This window comes from Malania oleifera, chromosome 10 (assembly GCF_029873635.1).
Source record: "Malania oleifera isolate guangnan ecotype guangnan chromosome 10, ASM2987363v1, whole genome shotgun sequence".
In the NCBI taxonomy this organism is placed as follows: Eukaryota; Viridiplantae; Streptophyta; class Magnoliopsida; order Santalales; family Ximeniaceae; genus Malania; species Malania oleifera.
Window position 1 is genome coordinate 4959529 of NC_080426.1, and position 21662 is coordinate 4981190.

General features: G+C 35.6%; 1 protein-coding gene across 1 annotated transcript; it reads right to left on the reverse strand.

Annotated features, from left to right (window-relative positions):
* Window positions 1-3114: 3114 nt before the first annotated feature.
* Window positions 3115-20506, reverse strand: LOC131166998 (syntaxin-31). Its single transcript, XM_058125712.1, has 6 exons — window positions 20200-20506; window positions 19490-19740; window positions 19229-19374; window positions 18064-18102; window positions 3824-4021; window positions 3115-3646 (listed from the first exon to the last, which is right to left on the reverse strand). The coding sequence occupies exons 1-6, from the start codon at window positions 20435-20437 to the stop codon at window positions 3487-3489; spliced, it is 1032 nt and encodes a 343-aa protein (XP_057981695.1). The 5' UTR covers window positions 20438-20506; the 3' UTR covers window positions 3115-3486.
* Window positions 20507-21662: the final 1156 nt, after the last annotated feature.

Sequence of the window (21662 nt, forward strand, 5' to 3'; positions counted from 1 at the left end):
TCTCTCTCTCTCTCTCTCTTCTAAAACCCTACGAACCCCTCTTCATTCTCTCTTCGATTCCGGCTCCGTTAAAGCCCAGATTGACAATCAGGAACCACCACGAGGTTCCTAGGAAGGTTCCCTGTAACTTAGGTGGAGTAGATTTTCAGTTTGGAGTTCCGGGGCACCACTCCAAAACGGAGGTAAGGGTGTTAAATGTTAGTTTAAATGTTAATTTGGAGTATATAGAGCTTAGGGAATACCGAATGTCAATATTGTGGAGGTTGTATAGATTAATTTGAGGTAAATGTAAATTTTAGGCTTTTGAACTATGAACGTCAAGGAGCATATGATTTAGGGTGTTAGTAAACCTCTCAGTAAGCCAGATAAAGGGAATAAATTATAGTAGTCTTTTCTGAAAATTATGGGTTGAGAAATATGAGAAATGAAATTATGATATTTTACCTGAAATTTATTATGATATGAATATCAGATGAAATTTGTGTGACATATGATTTATACTGAGATATGTTTAAAACTAGGATAAATGATTTACCCTAAGAAATATGAGTTTCTGAAATATGTATTGATAAATGGGATTTGAAATGTGGAAAAATAATGAAAGTGAAATGTACTGAAATATATATATATCTTCTGAGAAATGATGAAACGTGAAATATGGAAATGTTTTATTGAGAAATATTGAATAACGTGAAATGAGATATGTATACGTTTTTATGAGAAGAAATGAGTTGTGAATACTGAATTGTGAAAGCTAAATTGAGAATATTGAAAATGTGAATATTGTAATGTTAATACTGCAATGAAAATGAGAATATGAGAATGGGAAATATTGCAACGTAAAATTCTGCAATATGAATATTGAATTGTGAGAATTGAAATGTGAAATTCTGAAATGTGTATATTGAAATTTGAATATTGAAATGTGATTGATGAAATGTCAATACCACGTAATGATCACGGGTATGTGGTAATGAAAACCCTGATGGATGGTTAATGAAACCCTAATGATGGGTTGTGATATTGAGCACGGTACCATTGCTAGTGGTGATAGTGCAAGCACACGGACTCTTGGAGCATATGGCATGCCAGTCGACTGAACTGTTTAGTAGATTTGTTGTGCCCTCTGAGTCCTGATCAGGGCTATAGGCTGCTAGTCGTACTACAGACGCGGAATATATGATATGATATTTTGATCTAACTGGATTGGCCAACTGAGGTTAGATCCAACCTTCGGGCCGCACAACCCTGACCATGGGGGGAAGCATGGCGTGGAATATGGAGATAGACCTCGACCATGGGGTGAAGCATGGCGTGTAAAATATCCTCAAGGAAGCCATAAGTTACAGATGCGGATGTAACTGAGGACACTTATGAGCTAGATGCAAAATGGAAATGAAATGGAAACGAAATGGTATGGAAACGAAATGGAAATGAAAATGAAAATGAAAATGAAATGGAAATGGAAATGGAAATGGAAATGGAAATGGGAAAAGGAATAGCGTAAGTGAATATATAAATATTTAAAGTGAAGTAAGACACTCTGCCTGAGGGCTTACTGAGTAAGGTGAGTGCCCTGATAAGTATCAGTTGTAGCCGAACCTGAATTAATCGGGCAAGGTTACAAAAGATATCAGAGCAGAGGGGAGCTACATGTATGGGCATGTAATCTCCCTTATTCTCGGGAACTTCGTTGGTAAACTTGAGTTATGTATGAAAGGATTTGGGAATGAAATTAAAAGATTATGAAAGCTTGTGTTTTATATCTATATGATTAAAAATTTTGAAAATGGTATATTTTCTCAGAAGATATTATTACTGATATAAATATATGTTATGATATAATGAGTCTCATATTACCACACACTGTAAATAATTTATTCCGTTTTACTGAGATGCGTATCACCCAATTATTTAAATATTTCAGAAAATAGAGATAGACCTGGTGATAGAGCTCTGAGATAGAGGGGAGTTGACATCCTGAGTAGACAGGGTGAGTATTATAAGTTAGAGATGGAGGATTCCCCTAGAGTATTTTGTGTTTCTTTTAGGAATGTGATAAGACATATATATATGGATGAATTAGTACTCTGGTATGTGTATTCGTTGTGGTATATATTTGTATAAATGACTTCCGCTGTTAGGTTTGTGAACATGATAAAGACAGTGTACCCGGTACCCTCTTCGGGTCGGGTTAGTCTTGTGGTATCTGAGGTTGACGTGACCGATATGTGATTATATGCAGTATTTATATGGAAAAAAAAAATGTTATGAAAAATCAGGGCGTCACATAGATAATCATGATTCAATTAAATTTTATTCCATTTATCTTATTTGTTTGGCGGACTCCAAACAACCCTCCAAAGAGATTTGAGGATTTTCTTGTTTGCTTGGATGATATCAAAAAGCTTTTACACTTCTGTTTGGCATTAACTAGGAACCTACGACACCTAGTATTCAAATCATTCTTTATTTTCTCTTTCCAATTTATTGATCTTCCTACCAGTCTGTAGCATTCATAGTTAGCAAGTTAACCCTTGATGCTTGTTTTTCATAATGATGCTTGTTCCTCCCCGGGGTTATGTGTATGTAAAATAACCAGGTTCATAAAAATGTACTACAGCATACTGGAAAGTCACCATCACAGCCTTTAAAATGTTCTGCTGATTGTCAGAGCCTTCCAGTCCTCCATAACCTTTGTGTAAATTGTGATTGGCAATTCACTCAAGTAGGCCTTTATCAATCAAAGGCTACTTGCCCATTACTCTATTAGTCCGTTTCCAGTTATAACACATCATTCTGTTATCCAATTCTATGGACAGAAATTGATAATCAATCAACCATCCAACAAACAAAATCTGCAAACAGATTGGACTTTTCAAGCACAGTTAACAACACCTGTGGTAAATAACTGGGTCAGGTTCCACCCAAACTCACCAAAATGCAGTCAAATCAGGTATCACTAGTGGGGAGAGTAAAAATGCCTCTAAAAAGACATGGTTCCTATAGCCACCTCCTATTTGTGGTCACCAAACAATTGCTCAAATTTAAACTGTTGTATTTTTACATATCCATTTGAGTGAGACAAGTAATAATTTAAACAAAAAAAAAAAATTTGAAGTCAGCCAGTACAATATTTCATATCTCCATATCATTTTTCAAGTAGTCAACAATACAATTAGTACTTTCCATTCCATATACAGAAATTTCTTCTAAAATGATCACAGCTCATGATGATATTTCTGTTCTAATAAACAAGAAAATTCTGTTAACATGCTCCTGTAAAGAAAGCTAGAAGCATCAACAAGTTGCAGCAAAAAAAATTCCAAAAAATGGAAATACAAATCAAATTTACAGAATAATGATACTCCCCCGTGAAGGTCTCAAATATAGTTGATGACTAAGCTAAAGATGAAAGGAAGGAAAACTGAGCACTCATTGCAGCAAATAGTGACAATTTGATTGTTGGCATTCTGTAACTACATATTAAACCACGAAAAAGATGAACACTAACAGGAAAAGTATCAAAACAGCAAATATCTTGATTAAGAGTGACCTGTTTGATGATATTTGGTTTAAATGCCTTAATAAAGCACTGCGAGCACCTTCAACATTTGCTAATGATTCATCCATGTTGTCATCAATCCTGATCATATCAAACCGGATGTATTTTAATCACAGAATATGCAAGCTATAATAAATAATAAGAAATTTCCTTATTCCAACTTTCTAACAAGTGCAGACCAGATATATCAAAACACTTAGAATTTTAAAAAGATGCACATATAAACAATAAATGTTCAAGGGGTAAAAAAACGCAAACCTGATGGCTAATTCTCCTTGTTGTGCAACCATTGTAGCTAAGTGGGTAAAGATCCCACCGAGTTCTGAAATTGTAGACTCTACATTCTGAAGAGCAACTGCCCTACTTTGTGTATTATTCTGCTGCCGTGGAACCACTTGCTGCAACATGGACATTTCCATATTGTTGGATGGAGAGTTGTCCACAGCTGATCTTCGTCTGAGGTTTAATAAAAGCTGTTACCTAGCATTAGAACATATCTATATATATGGTACATTACATCATAAGGCACCCTAATTTCACCAGAAAGATCCAATAGAAAGCCATTGTAGAACGCACAAGATACAAATTTAGCAAAGTTATAGTTTCACATTCCCAAGATTTGTCAATGTGCCACAGCAGAAAATTTTCTAATATAATAAGATGTTTCATTGATTAAGTTGGCATCCAAAACATCTGCTGAATTTTGCCAATATCCAGTAACAGAACACTCCATTGTCAATAGAACTGCAAATGCAATAGATGGATGACTAAAAGAACTTTCACCAACTAAGTTTCACTCGTCTAGCGTGTTTGTTCTGCAGGTAAAGTTTTGCAGGGTTGGACTGGAGTGAGTAGTAATTGTGATTGACTGCTTGTGTTGGGCCTGCCACTTATAAGGGATGGGACAGGATAGAGTGGATTATTGTTTTCCTTTTTTGGGTTTTTATACCTCAATGATGCCTTAGTTGGGTTCCTCAGTGGGGGACCAACCAGCTTCAGCCCGTGCATGGGCTAAACACCCTTAGCCTGTCCCATCCCATGCTTGCACCACACATGAGCTATAGAATAACATACCCAAGCCTAGTCTCCCTTAGCTTGCAAAGCATATGCTACCAAACTGAAATAAGCAACAAGAAACCAAGAAATTTTGAACTGAAGCATTCAAGCAAACGAACTTTCAGAAAATTGTCCATTCAAAGATCCTAGTTATTAAAAACTCTTCCCAAAGGAGAATCTGCTACAAGCCCACTCTGGTCAAAATTAAAAATTAGACGAGTTTTTTACAAGGGAATATGAGAACAAGAATAACAATATGTTAATTCCAGAATTTCTAATTAATTTATTATAGAATCACTTTAACATGGAAGTTGAGCTGAAGGCTTGGATGTCCCACACCCTCCTCCCTCTTGAAAAATTCTTGCTGGGGCTAGTTTCACAAAGAAAAATATGCAATATATGTTTCCTGATTTTGAGGACAACGTCAAGGGATGACTTAATGGCAACAGGCTCACCCCACCTAGCATTTTTGAACTGGTTTCAAATCACATCATCTCCCTCCCCGACTTACCTATCAGAAAAATAATAAAAGATGATATATTGTGTGATTTTAATGTATAATTTTTGCATTTATATTCTTATGTGTTCCTTAAATAATTTCCATCCCCTTCAGAGACACCTGAAAGGGTTCATGGAAGATTGAGCAATGTCACAAATGTGATATGGTCTACATGCAATAGACCATATCGTTAATTTAAAATAGGATAAACCACATAGATAAAGTCCTTGTTAGTACCTTAGTACAATATGTTTTTTAGGCTTCTTACAGAACAATAACCATAAAATTTTGAAATTACAAAATACATGTGATTACGCGCTTAAATTGCATAATTAGGTGGTTTAATTCATACATTGAGGCTTATATTTTTAATTAAATACTTAATTACTCTCAATATTGTAGCACGGTATCCTATTTATAATATTTGGATTTTATTGAGTACTTTATGAATTTTTGGTATTTTTTTATCGCAGGGCAATTATCGGGAGCTAAAACCGGCACTGCTTCCTAATCCGGGCATAATTTTTTCGTCCAAGCTCCGATCAAGACGATTCGAAATTCTAAAGAAAGATGAGAAGATTATCTACAACTTTCGTGTTTTAAGTTTCGAGAGATACGGGCTCTAAGACAGTCAAACTCGGGCTTGTTTGCCAGGAAATAGAAAAAAAGAAAAGAAGAAACAAGGAAAAAAGAAAAAGAAAAAAAAATTAATACCTGATGTGACCCGGCCATGCAGTAGGGTCCGGGTCTTGGGTCTCCTTCACTGGGAGTAGGACAGCCTCCCCCTTCCCCTATATATATATATATATATATATTTTTTTCTTTCTCTTTCAGCCAGAGGCTCCCCCTCTCCTTCTTCCCTTTCCCTTCTCTCCCTTCTCCCTCAGCAATCTCCCTCTCTGCCTCCTCTCTCCGCCACGCACGGCTCTCTCTCAACTCTCAACTCTCCCTATCCTCTTCTCTTTCTCTCCTTCCCCTTCTCTCCCTATCTCTCTCGGCTTTCCTTTCTCTCCCTCTTCTCTCTCCCTCTCAGTCTGCTCTCTCTCTTTCTCTCATTTCTTCCTTCAACCTGCTGCCATTCTTCCCTTCCAGCTCTCTCAAACTTCCACCCTGCTGTCCTGCTCCTCCATCCCTGCTGCTGCGTGTTGCCGAGCTTCCCCTGCTCCATCGCTGTTGCTGCTCCTTGCTGCAACCAGCCACCGAGAAGGCTCAAGCCAACTGCTGCTGCCATCACGGCCAGCTGCTGCTGTAGCTGCTGCCAAGGAGCCGTGCCACCCCACGGCCAGCTACTGTTCCACCGGCCAGCTCCTGCTGCTATACATTCTCTCTCTCTCTCTCTCTTTTTCTTTCTCTTTTCCTTCTTTTCTTGTCCTTAATTTTCTTTGATTATTGCCTTCAAAAAATTTTGTTATTTATTTGGTAAACCTTTAATTAAAGTATTAATTTTTAATCTTGTTTGGGTGTTGTTCTTGAAGCATTTAAATTTTTTCCCTCTTAGTTAATATTAGTATTAGATTTAATTTTTATTGAATTAATTTTAATTGCTTAAGGTCTAGTTTGGTTCTTGAAAAAAAAAAAAAAGAGAATAAAATACAAAAAGAAAAAAAAATATTTTTTTTTATGATTTAAATTTGTTGTCTTTCTTTAGAAATTAAATTTTGCGGGGTTCTATTTAAGTTAAGTTCGTTTAATTAAAGTCCGAATTTTTATCATGTTTCCGTTTACTGTTTAGTTCTTAAAGTTTTGAATTTTTATTTAAGTTCTTGATCGCATGAAAAAAAAATCAGTTTTTATTTAAATTTGTGATTGGTTGAGTTTTTAGAATTGCGTGTTTTAATTACGTAGGAAAGTTATCATCTTTAGTTTTTATTCCGAAATTCAACGCGTGTTTCAATTTTTGTTCGGTTGTTAACGTAGGATTTCCGTTTCTCGTTGTTAAATTTAGTGCGTGTTAGGAATTAGAATTTAAATTGCATGTTCGTTTACTTTATTAAAAGAAATTTCAAACATCCTGAAAAACCCGAATCTGAACTGTGTTCAATGCCATTTTGTTTCTCACTTTCCGATTGGAACTACGTAAAATTTGAGATTAAACTGCATTCCCTGAGGAGACGATCTAGCTCTTGGACTAAATAGTACATGACAGAACTCCTATACTTGGGATAGCTTCCGAGCTACTCATTTTTAGAGTGAGTCAAGTTTTTGGCGCCGTTGCTGGGGAATGTCAGTCTTAGTTTCAAATTAGTGTTTTTCCCGTCATTTTAATTGTTCTCATGAAAAAAAAAAATTGAGCTTTGAAAAAAAAATATGACTGCACCTGTACCACGCACGCTTATGGATTTTTTGCAGCTTACATACACTACTGCACCATCTTACGCTGTTTTCCTAATGACGAACTTGACTTCATGATGCAACACGGGAAGACATCATTGATACCTCAGTTCTACGAGACGGAATCTGAGTGTCCTTATCAGCACCTGATGGTGTTTGAGTTGACTAGCAATATTTTTTTCTCTCGTGCTAGAACTGATGAATTTACTCGACTTCGTTTTGAAGGATAGGACGAAGATGTGGTTTAATTCTTTGAGACCTCACTCTATCTCTAATTGGGCTGATATGGAGCGTGAATTTCTGCATAGGTTTTGTCCCTCATAGAGAACTCAATTTTTGCAGGAACAGATCATTCAGTTTATGCAGAAGGGTGACGAGACTTTTCGGGCTTGCTGGGAGAGGTTCAAGGATCTGTTAAGTACTTCTCCACATCATATGTTTAAATCATGGAGGTTAGTCAATTATTTCTATATAACTCTTACTCCTGATTGCAAACACTTTGTCCAGACCATGTGCAATGGAGAACTCTTCAGCAAGGAACCGGATTAGACACTATCATTCTTTGATTACTCAGCTGAAAGTGTCCAACAATGGAATACACGATACGACACCCATGGTAGTACAACCTATTATCAGTGGTGGAGATAAATATGAGCCAACATATTATCCAGACGCTCTTCCGCCTCAGTATCAGCCACAACAGATCCCTCAGAGCTGTGCGCTGTCAGGATTTCAATCTACTGCAGCACCTGCTCCACCGGAGAAGTCTCTTGAGGATGCTTTCCAGCAGTTCATGCAGATTCAAATCACAACTAACAATTAGTACAATCAGGCCATAAATGAATTGCGGGACACCATTAATGCGATGAGCAAGCAGTTGGATATCTTAGAAAAAGGGGAATTTCTAGTAGAACCTCAGCCTAATCCTCAAGAATATCAACAGCAATAGCAACAAATATATAATGTTTCTCTTGAGACAGCAGAGGTCGTTATTACTTTAAGAAGTGGGAAAGAAATTTCCCAACCTGAGATGTTCATCGATAGACAACCAGTTGTCCTGACATTTGAAGCTACGGCTGGGACAGATGAAGTCAAAGAAAAATCAGAAGAAGCGGGCCTAGAAGTGAAGAAGTCAGTTAATGAGGAGGCTGAGACTAATAAGGAGTACCAACCTGTGGTACCTTATTTTCAAAGCTTGGTGGCCGTGGAACCGTCACTCCCGACTGAATAAATGTTAAGGAGTCCAATGCTGAAACAAATCCCCACAGTGATAATGTAACGACTCGGAAAATTTTAAACTATTTAAAATAATAAGAAGGATAGAAGGGAAGGAAGAAGAAATTTGTAAAGGTGACAGCGAGCAATCGTCGACGAACCAAATGGTCTCGTCGACGAGCGTTCTGTCTTGGCTCATTGACGAGGGCATATGTCTCGTCGACAAGGAATTACCGAGAGGGTTTTCACATGACTGAAATTCGTCGATGAGTTTGCTGTTCTGTAGCCGAACTGTGTACTAGGACTCGTCGATGAGCCCACGTGTCTCGTTGACGAACCTTTGCCTATAAATAGTGAGTTCTTTCATTTCAGTGTGAAATTTTCCGCATGCATCCTCTCTTTCTCTCTCCAGAATTTCGACCCTACAACCTTCTCTCTTCTATTCCGGGCCGGATTTTAGTTCGACGATCAGAAGCTACCACGAGATTCGTGGGAAGATTCTCTACAATATAGGCAGAGCGGATCTTTGAGTTGAGAAGTTTGGAAAACATCCCAAAACCAGGGTAAGTGAAATAATTTAAGGTATTATTATTATTTTGAGATATTTGGAGCCTAAGAAGTAATATAAGGGTGTTTTACTAAGATTTGAAAAATTTAGAATTTTTGGATTACAGGGTCTCGTTTTGTTGATTTTAGGCCAAATCCTGAGGAGCGGGTAAGAGGAAATATTTTATAATAGCTTTTTAATAATTTTAAACGACTAATTTCAAGTATAATTTCTACATATTCAGGTATAGTTTTTTCTGAAACATGCTAGTATTGAAAATATTGATTTTATATATATTATATTGGGAAAAATAGTGTGGTTGAAACCATTTTTGTTAATTAAATGATTATGAGCATTGTGGAAAGTTGAATCATTGAGATTGTGAATAGTGTTTGGTTGTGATTTCTGCCGAGTTGATTTTGCTGGTTAATTGCAGATACTGGATGATTGTGCATACTGTGGTAATTGTGTGGATGTGATTGATTGGTCAGGTTGGTTATTGATTTGTGTTGTGGTTCATGTAAATTACGATATAACGTTGGTAGTGGTATGAGGAGGTCGTTATATCATACCTGGTATAACTGATATATAACGTTGGCAGTGGTATGAGGAGGTCGTTATATGGGGGTTTATATTGGGAGGTAAACATTGGTAGTGGTATGAAGAGGTTGTTTACCTATTTACCATGAACGAAGTGTTTGTTTTGTAACCTGTGTGGATTGATTAGTCCTGTGTGGACCAGTCCTGTGTGGACATATATGTTGTATGATTGGTTTGTCCTGTGTGGACCAGTCCAGTGTGGACATATATGCTGTATGATTGATTAGTCCTGTGTGGACATATATGTTGTATGATTGGTTTGTCCTCTGTGGACCAGTCCTGTGTGGACATATATGCTGTAGGATTGATTTGTCTTGTGCGGACCAGTCCTGTGTGGACAGGAATGTTGTAACTGACAGTCCTGTGTGGACGTGTATGATGTGTGTGTTAGAAGTACTGTGTGGACGATTACATGTTGTGTGGGTCTAGACCCTGTGTGGGTATGATTGAAGACTATATGTTTATTTGTGTGGATTGATTGTGATATGTTTATATGTGTGGAGTTCCGTGAAACGAATATGGTTGGCTGCGTGTGACTTTAGTTAATTAGGTATCTTGGGTAAAGTAGATTACTCCACCCGAGGGCTTGCTGAGGAAGGCGAGTGGTCTGGTAATCATTCGTGGATACCAGAGTAGAGGGAAGCCACTTGTATGGGCGGGAGACCTTCCCTATTTTTGGTGACTTTACCTGAATACATAACCCGAGGGCTTACTGAGAAAGGTTAGTGCCCTGGTGTTAGCACTAGAGTAGAGGGAATCTACTTGTATGGGCGGATAGACTTCCCTATTCTCGGGAATTATCAGTAAAATTTTTATGATGTGGACACGTTATTGGATGTTAAATACATTGACCAGGGTGTGATTATGAGCGTGTTATTTTGGCTACTAGTGGATTGTGAACAGTTGTATGGATATTTAATTATATATATTGAACACTTCAGTCACATACTGTTATAAACTATTTCTTCCTTACTGAGAGGTGTCTCACCCCGTTGTTGATTAAATCTTTTCAGGTTATCCAGGTGATCGAGCGTAGATAGCTCTAGGGCGGGTAGTTGTGAGTGGTACCTGAACAGTTATATTTTTAGTTTTTATATTTTATATATTTTAATCAGGTTTTTGTAATATGAAGAATGTGGTTGTAATTATTATGGATTGCTTGTGTAAATATAGAACTTTGGTATATTTTATTGAGATTATCATAATTCCGCTGCATGAATGGTATCAGAGACACGTGTTGGTCTCATAACACTTCGGGCCCCACATGGCAGGTCCGAGGTTTTACAAATAAGATGATTGGTACACCCGATAAAGAGGGTGAGCATAATGGTGAGAATTTAACTTTCACGGAACCAGGTAAAACTCTTAATGCTAATGCTTCTGGCGAACCAAAGGTAACTGTTCTGACACCTGTGCCTCAAAGACCGGTTCTTAAAGAAGTGAAATCTCCGAAAAATATACTGAATAACGATCCCTTCGTATTAAAATAAGGAAGGCAATATGCACATGTTTTGTTTGGTACATTACAACATATTGATTTATTTGAGGCTAACTTTTGTGCAGGTAACAAGGTAGATTCATTGTGGCGACTCAAATTTGGAGACTCGCAGGTTCAATTTATAAACCTGCACCCACCAGATGAAATTCCTCTAGAACCTCTGCCAGACAAATAGTGATGTTTTCTTTCCCTTCTTTCCATTTTGTTTACCTTATTTTATTTTTAGTCAATTTTCAGGTACATTTTCACGTAGTTCAAATTTTCTTTTCCATTACTTCTCCACCCAAGTACGCCCTACTTCTCCCGTGCACATCTTTTCTATCTCTCCTATGCTTTCACATTGAGGGCAATGTTCCACTTTAGTTGGGGGGTGATAATTTGCATATGACACTGTGCACGTCTACTTGCTAGGTTTTGTATTAATTAATATAAAAAATAAAAAAAACAAAAAGAAAGAAAGAAAGAAAGAGTATTAAGGAATTACACTGACGTATACCCTTCACATACTTGCATATAACCTAAGAATTACACACTCGAGTCATTTATGTGTAGTTTCTCTTTATATGACTTTGTAACTCCATAAAAGTTGATTGGTAGTTTAGTCGCGTTAATCTGACTATATAAACTCTTATATTTACATGGTTTCTCATGAGGCTAAAAATACACGTTCACGTGACTTGTCGCACTTAGGGTTCCTTATGAGCACTGAGAGAGCGCCCGTGACGACTATGACACCTTGTGAGGTACTATTGAACCATTTATCGTCCTTTTGAGTTTTTGACGTCAGCTCAGAGTTCATGAAACTCAACTTTCCTTTTTTTTTGGATACTCTTTGTATAGTAGTCTATATGTTTTTGATTTGCTAACCTAGAGGTGACATCTAGTGGGGAGATAAAAACCTAGGTCTTGTAGCCTGCTCAAGATGTGAAGGCTGAACCACCCCTAGAAATAGACTTAGTTCATGGACTGCTGTTCGAGCTTAATTCCTATTAGTGGTATGAAGACAACGAAAGAATTGTAATGATTGTCCTAATTGACAATGAAAAGACATAAATTGACGAATGAGCAGAAGAAAGAATAAGAAATTAGAAATGTACATGAAATGAAAGATTAATACCTTCTCCATAGAAATGCATAAAAAGTCATGGACACGACACATGTTCTCCACATATGAAGACTCTTCAACCGCTTAATGCCTCAGATGTATTCACGCCTAGTTTGTTTATATAAGTTGATCTAGGGTAGTCTTGGTTGGATATGGCGAGTAGGTGAGAAGATGTTAAGGTGAAGGACCCGACACCTCATAAATAGGTTAGATCCTTTTCAGACTAGTCCACTCCATACATTTAGCGTTTGTTCCTTGCAATATGTGGGATGTTTGATCGCGACACTCTTCATCACATATGATGAGTGAACTTATCCTTTTTGAGTATTTTTTAGGATATACCAGTTAGGCCGAGTCAAAACGACCTTTCTGTAGGTGTCCACTGGTATTTATAGGTGTAACGAGTCACACACATCACACATTCCTCGAGATTTCACTTGTTTATACTCGAATTTATATGACTGCATTAATTTTGAATTGTACTGCTAGTTAACTTCATGTAAGTATACTGTTCTTAATTGATATATATGATGAAACTTGCATGAGTGACGTGCTTCGGAGTTGTGTGTATTGAATATGAATGAGCTGGTGTGAAATTTGGTTATATTCCAATATGTAAAATAGTATGGTTGTGTCACATGTGCAATCATTTCATGTTTGTTGGAGTTAGTATTTGTGAGCACTGCCTTGGAATTCATTCACGTTATTTGCTAGAGACTAGCAAAACGTTAGTTGGGGGGTGTGATTACGCACTTAAATTGTATAATTAGGTAGTTTAATTCATACATTTTGGCTTATATTTTTAATTAAATACCTAATTACTCTCAATATTTTAGCACGGTGTCCTATTTATAATATTTGGGTTTTATTGAGTAATTTATGAATTTTTGATATTTTTTTATCGCATGGCAATTATCGGGAGCTAAAATCGGCACCGCTTCCTAATCCGTGCATTATTTTTTCGTCCAAGCTCCGATTGAGACAATTTGAAATTCTGGAGAAAGATGAGAAAATTATCTACAACTTTCGTGTTTTAAACTCCGAGCGATACAGGCTCTAAGACAGTCAAACTCAGGCTTGTTCTCCGGGAAACAGAAAAGAAGAAAAGAAGAAACAAGGAAAAAATAAAAAGAAAAAAAAATTAATACCTGATGTGACCCGGCCATGCAGTCGGGTCCAGGTCTTGGGTCTCCTTCGCTGGGCATAGGGCAGCCTCCCCCTTCCTCTATATATGTTTTTTTTCTTTCTCTTTCAGCCAGAGGCTCCCCCTCTCCTTCTTCCCTTTCCCTTCTCCCTCAGCAGTCTCCCTCTCTGTCTCCTCTCTCGGCCACACACGGCTCTCTCTCAAACTTCCACCCTGTTGTCCTGCTCGTCCGTCCCTGCTGCTGCGTGTTGCCGAGCTTCCCCTGCTCCATCGCTGCTGCTGCTCCTTGCTGCACCAGCCACCGAAAAGGCTCAAGCCAACTGCTGCTGCCATCACAGCCGTACCACCCCACGGCCAGCTGCTGCCAAGGAGCCGTGCCATTCCACGGCCAGCTGCTGCTCCACCGGCCAGCTCCTGCTGCTATACACTCTCTCTCTCTCTTTCTTTTTCTTTCTCTTTTCTTTCTTTTCTTGTCCTTAATTTTCTTTGATTTATGGCCTTTAAAAAATTTTGTTATTTATTTTGTAGACCTTTAATTAAAGTATTAATTTTTAATCTTGTTTGGGTGTTGTTCTTGAAGTATTTAAATTTTTTCCCTCTTAGTTAATATTAGTATTAGATTTAATTTTGTTTCAATTTATTCTAATTGCTTAAGGTCCGGTTTAGTTCTTGAAAAAAAAAAAAAAGAATAAAATACAAAAAGAAAAAAAATATATATATATATATATATTTTTTTTTATGATTTAAATTTGTTGTCTTTCTTTAGAAATTAAATTTTGCTGGGTTCTATTTAAGTTAAGTTCGTTTAATTAAGATCCAAATTTTTACCATGTTTCTGCTTAGTGTTTAGTTCTTAAAGTTTTGAATTTTTGTTTAAGTTATTAATCACATTAAAAAAAATTAGTTTTTATTTAAATTCGAGATTGGTTGAGTTTTTAGAATTGTGTGTTTTAATTATGTAGGAAAGTTATCGTCTTTAGTTTTTATTCCGAAGTTCAACGCGTGTTTCAATTTTTGTTCGGTTGTTAACGTAGGATTTTCGTTTCTCGTTGTTAAATTCAGTGTGTGTTAGGAATTAAAATTTTAATTGCATCTTCGTTTAATTTATTAAAAGAAATCTCAAACATCCTGAAAAACCCAAATCTGAACTGTGTTCAGTGCCATTTTGTTTCTCACTTTCCGCTTGGAACTACGTAAAATTTAAGACTACATTCCCTGAGGAGACTATCTAGCCCTTAAGCAAAATATTACATGACAGAACTCCTAAACTTTGGATAGCTTCCGAGCTACTCATTTTTAGAGTGAGTCAACATGCACACACACACGGATGGAGAACCACCAATGGAGGATTTTAGATGTCCATATTGTATCTAGTTTTTTGTATTTTAGTTTGGGAAAGTCTTGTTATTTTAGAAGTTTAGTCAATTTAGGTTTATTTTCTGTATTTAAGTACTTTAGGGTTATTTTTTAATTTCTTGTTCTATTGGGGCCTTTATGTAAATATGTGTTCTAGTTAGTAGTGGGTATAAGTGCTGGACAAGTAAGTTATATTGCACAGTTATTGTTTGAATCAGATTGCAGTTTCCCTCTCTCTCTCTCTCTCTCTCTCTCTATCTCTTCCACGGGTTCTACTCTTCTTCTTCTTCTTATCTCTCTTCTAATTCTGTCTCTCACCTCTGTTCTTCCCCTTCTATGTTCTTCTGTTTCTGTTCTGTCTCCCGACTTCTTCTTCTTCTTCTTCTTCTTCTTCAATTCTATCTATATATATAAATTCTAATATCTGTCCTACATCACACACACACAATAAACTACATGAACAAAACAGTTAGGGGTAACTTGGTAACATTGTCAAAATTTATGAGAATGAAAACTAAAAACCAGAAATAAAAAAACTAAAAAATGACAAACTATTTGGTTATAGTCCCAAAACTGAAGCAAATTAAAAATCTGCCGAATGCAAGTTCATTTTCATCATCTAGTACTAAGCAAGTTAATGATACCAGTATACCACTATTAAACTTCAAAAAATCAAACATTAGAAATAAGTTTAAAGTATGAATGAATTAAAATATGATTAGAATAATGAAAAATGAAAATTAATAGAAATTCATTATAATAAAAATGATATTACTCAGTGATAATTTTACCTAAATATATATATGTTGAAATTCACTTCTTTACTCCAAGATAATTTATATTTTTTATTGAAATATATTATAATAAAAATGATATTTACTTAATAATTGTCTTTAAATCACTCCTTAGTACTCTTAAGATCAGTCTTAGTGTATATGAAGGTTGAAATTGGTGGAAATATTTTTCTTGGATGATCGTTTTCAAACTATTAGAAATTTTAGGAATATTTTATTACATGAAAATTTTATTTTAATTTTTATTCACTAAAAAAATTATATACAAAATGATTTAATTCACAAAAATGAATTCTGAGTATTAAAATGTTGTGGAAAAATGTTGACACAACAAGTGAAAAAAAAAAAAAAAAAATAGTTGTTACCACACAGAGACCTTTACTAGAAATCAAACCCTTACAACAACGCACACAAAAGTGTTGTAGCCACCAATTTGTACACTCTGCAACAATGAAAATATAAAATAGGATACCGAACAGCCCCTTAATGCATTGAAGATTGCAGAAAGTTACATAAAAAAGATTGGAACTTCCACATTCAACACATCCTCAGTGAAAAAAATTGCTGTACAAACTAAATGGCTAATATTGGCTTAAATATCAATCCCAACACTACTTTCTATGAATCTCTCTGCAACCAATCCTGCATCATTACATGTGAGTAAGTGGGTAGCCTTCTTAAAAAAATCATTATTGTTTATTTTGAAGAGAGAGGATTAGATGACAAGTCTCCTCTTATTTCCAAGGCCCAGCAGGGACTGGAGAGAGAGACAAAGAGAAAACCAACTACTAGAGGACTTGAGCAAGGTGCAAGATCAGGCTCGACCGCTTGTCTGTTATAGGAATTCAGCCATGCTACAAGATTAGGCTCATCCGATGCTAGTAACAAGGTTGCAGACAACAACAACTTTATGCTTGTCATTTTTAAAAATCTCCAAAATTATTTTATGTTGTTTCCTAAAAAAATTAAAATTATAACGTTTTTTTATTGTTGGTTACAGGGCCTCAAAATAGCTATATAACCTACTAGAATTCATTATGAGATAATTTGATTTTTTCGGGGAAAAAAATGTCATCACAGGTGGACAAGAGTTATGATTATCTTTGAACATATGGGCTAAGCATGTTAGAAACGACACAAAATACCTGGCTACTGTTTTATAGAGTCATTCAACCAATAATTGGTATATACATATCAAAATATAAGGCTCAGATTTGTCCTTTCAGAATCAGAATGCGACCAAAATGGCAAATAGAAAAGACATTGAAAGTTAACATTATGGAAGATGGATCATTATCAATGGAACTACATTTTTGTTTACAGCAGCAACATATTTTTCCTACATTTTCAAGGAGCTTTGAATGTGCGTGCACAGGTGGGGTTGAATAATGTATTTAATATAAGCCACGTGATGCGGGAAGCATCAACAATTTCCAGCCATGAGAGAGTATAGGAGAGTAGGGAAGAAGAAGAAGGAAGAAGGAAGATTGAAGGTGGAAGGGAGGAGAGAGGAGATACAAGGGGGAATCACGTGTTCATCTCAATTCAAATTCATCAACAAAAACTACTCCTACATGGCTTTCAAAACTATAATAAGAAAACCACAAACACATGAAACTACACATATACCCCTAAACAACATGAAAGTACAAAAATACCCTAAAATACACAAACATTAGAAACAGGCCCCCAGATACACATAATCATATACCATTACAAATTAAACTAAACACACAATAAACTATTATCTAAGCCCAATAATCCCTCAACAAAATTATTTTGAATTATTCTCCAACAAGGATCTACCCATGGTCTTGCATATTGTCCTACATCACTAGATTATTTCTAATCCACACACTTGGGTGTTCTAACTTCTCCATAAATTTGTCAAAATCATAAAATCAAATTTTTCCAAAAAGAGGATATGGACACCGAAATACAAATACAACAACCCGATTCTGAATCCTAGCTCCTGAACACTTACTTTTCCTGAAAGGAGTTTAAAGAACTCATTCCATCTTAAGTGGTTAAGGTATTCCAATTAATGCTGTCAGCAAAAAAGAATAATAAATTAAGCATTTTGAAAAACATATATCTCAATGCATACATTTTTACTTTTCATTTTGCATATATGATGAAGCAAAGATATATGTTCTACAGTATCAAAGCACAAAAAGAACAATTTTCCTGGTTTATATAGTTCTTCACAATCAAAATTTGTAACAGCCAAACCAAAACAAATATAACCAAATTCAAATCAAAGAAATTAAGCAACACAACACATGCTAATACTATACATAAAATGGCATATGCCCCAACTTGATGTTTGAATGAATAATGAGAAAGAACATACCTGAGCTGGTTGATTACTTGGACTCCTTTAGATGGCAATCTGGTAAAAGAGATGGGAAAAGATAAAAAAAAAAATGGAGAAAAATCAGGATTATGAACTGAAAACAAAAACTGTATCAAATACCAACAATTGAACTGATGAAGGCCTATCATTTGGTCATGTGCACCATATAAAGTAACAAGTCACAAACAAAAGGAAAACAGATAAAGAAGCAACATGGAGGGCTTAGGCAAGATATTAATGCATCCACAAGAATGATGAACAAGTACCAAACAATAACAATAAAGGTAATTCGTCAAAACTTTAACAGTGACATAAATTTGTGTAAAATAAAAAATTTACAATAACATCTACAGCTTCTGTCTCATGGAAATACTAGACTCCTGGATATATATATATATATATATATATATATATATGAGTGTGTGTGTGTGTTTTAAGTTCACTTCTAACTTGGAGTTACTACCAAACACAAATTTAGTGCATCATCATCATCAATAACAACAGGCAAGTCTCAATTCCCACTAGGGGGCTTGCCTACATGAATTCTTTCCCGATGCAATTTAATTATGCAGAGTTTGGGAGCATGGATTTCAGACCTTGGATTTGGATTTGGGTGGATTTGAACAAACTTCAAAACAATTTTATATTATATCTTTTTCAAATCCAATACAAATCCTAATCCAAGACAGAACTCAATATTTACCACTGTTACACGCATATAGCAATATAAAAAACAATAAGTCCACTATGTGGCTTGGCTACTTGAATTCTTTCCCTGTTTATAGGCTAGAGACATGTCTCCCTAAACTTCAGCATATCGAGTCAAAATTCAATGGATTGTTGTTTCAAATCTATAATCGTTTGAAGCAGCCAATATGCTACCCTACACACAAATCATTAGAACTGCCGAATCTTGTATAAATTTCTCAACTATATGAAGTACTCTTGAACAACCAGCAGCTTTTGGATCCTACCATTCCCCATGCAATGCCAACAAGCAAGATTTCAATTTCCCCCAAACATCCCTTGTCTAACCACCAAGGATGACCTATTTAAGATGTTTAACATAAATATTGTTTAACAGCTCAATATACTGAACTCTGTCAGGCTTGTGCATGTCTCCTTAAAAGGGCAGAGTACAAAAAAATAATGAAATGCTCACCCCAAGGGTTGTGGACTCCCAGCTGCAGTAGATGAACTTGACCACGGGGGTGGTTCGGTCACAGTCTTTGAATTATGCCAAAAAGGGTTCCCTCTTGATGTATTTGTGGAAAATATCTGTTTCCTGCTCTCATGAGCCTTGATATTCTGAGCAGGAAGAAAAAAAAATTACAACTATAAATAAACTTAAAGGAGACAATTAGAAGAAAAACACACACACACATACACACATTCAACCATTGTGATTGCAGTTAAGACTAACCTCTGTTCTAGTGGTTAATACATCCTGAAGCTGTTTTGTAGCCCCCATAAGTTTGTTCTTCAAGTCATCACAAACTGTAGTTGAATGAACAAGTCTATCTTCAGAATAATTACCATCAGCTAACTCCATGTTTTGAAGAGTTTGCAAATCTGAAAGAGCCACATTCAGTGCCGTAATGTCATCTTTTACAAGTGCAGTCAGTTCCTGTATTTCCACTATCGGATCATCGAACATCGAAGACTTTTTGGCCACTGCAATTGTAGAATGAAGAGGGTTAAGTCATCATGGTTTAACCCATGTCACCAATTAAGTTTCTCCCGGATTATTGGCACTCATATTAACAATTCAACAAATAAACACAATAATTCAAAATTCCAATTTCAAGATATCAATTCAATTTACATTTTTCAAGCATTTTCTCAACAATTAACGTGTCAAAAGAAGCATAATTTACCCTCCCAACGACGAAGTTTCTCTTGGATAGTCGGTATTCTATTAACTACTCCACAATTAAACACAATCACGGTCTCAAATTGTGCGAACAAACAAAAAAACAAACAAACTTCTAACATTCAACATTTTAATTCGTTTTCTTTTCCTGCATTTTCTAAACCATACGGAGTAGAAAAAAAGGGGGGGGGGGGGGAAGTACAATGAATTAAAACCTTCTAAAATTTAGCAGATAAGTATGCAAATATACGATTGATTACATTTGGCGATCCTTGCAATCTTCTGAGTGGTTTCATGGATACCCAACCCGATTCGGGCAGCCTTCTTGTTGAATTCTGATCGGGATTGAGACGCAACTGCAGACGGCGGGGTCGACACTGCTTGATCATTTTCTGCTTGATCAATGGCAGGGACTCCATTGATCTTCTTCAGTCTTTCCGACAGAGATCGAAATTCCGCCGTCCGATCTCTGTATGAGGACACGCCGGCGGGCGCCATAAACAGTGGTGTCTAGATCAGGAGCCCAAACGGTGTCGGAGGGAGCTTTTAGCTAAAACTTTTAACGTTAGCCCTTCCTTATTTTCTTTTTTTTTTTTGGATATCCACGTGTCCGTTTTACAGTCCACGTGACTAATCTTGCGCCCCTTAAAATTGATCCCACAACTCCAAAGAGAGGGTAAATTCAAGAGTTTAGGGATAAAAATGAGTTCAGAAGGGTTTGAACACCTGACCTCATGAGAGGCACTCCCTTTCTTATTTTCTTGCATTGGAATTGAGTGGATTTTTTTTTTTTGTGGTAATGCAATTTACACACGTGGACATTGTTTTCAATGATGAAAAATGAATTTTATACATGCAAAAATTCGGTTTTAGTTTTAAAATTTTATTCAGCTCTACAAGTAAGTTTGAGTTGATTAATTAATCGTAAAATTAAATTAATCAGCACTCATAATTTTTAAAAATATAAGCCATTGGCACACACTATGTACGTGTTCCACATCTCTTTATTTTTAAAATTTTTTAAAAATTATTAAGAAATGACAAAAAATTAAATAGTATAAGGGCATCTTTGAATAATTGTTGATAATTATCATAATATTTTGGATAATTATGAGTAATTAACCATGACAAGTGCGTTTTCCATGATTCTCTATTTTTTAAAACTTTTAAAAATTATTAAAAATAATGTAAATGAAATAGTATGAGGGTGTTATAGGATAGTTGTGTAAATAGTTAAAAAATATTTTAAGATAATTATGAATAGTTATAGAAATATATTTGACGTAATTATAAAGATATTTTTGAATAGTTATGGATAGTTAAAAAAGTATTTTTGAATAATCATTAGTAGTTATATAAATAAATTTGAAATTTTTGAAAGGTGATACCAAACGGAAAACCAGCTTTATAGTATTAGAGATTATTATGAGTAATTATAAAAATAAATTTGACATAATTATATGAACATTTTGGAATAATTGTGAGTAATTAAAAGAGTATGAATAATTATTGGTAATTACATAAATAAATTTGATGTTTTCAAAAAAACATACTAAAGGGAGAATTCACTTTATAGTATTAGATAAGTTATATAAAAACATAATAAACAATTGGATTCGTGTTTTAATTTTTTTATTTGATTTTTTTTCTTCAGGGAGGTAAAATTCATAATATGAACTAGAAAAATTATTTAATAGTCAAATCGCCCAACTATTTATAAAAA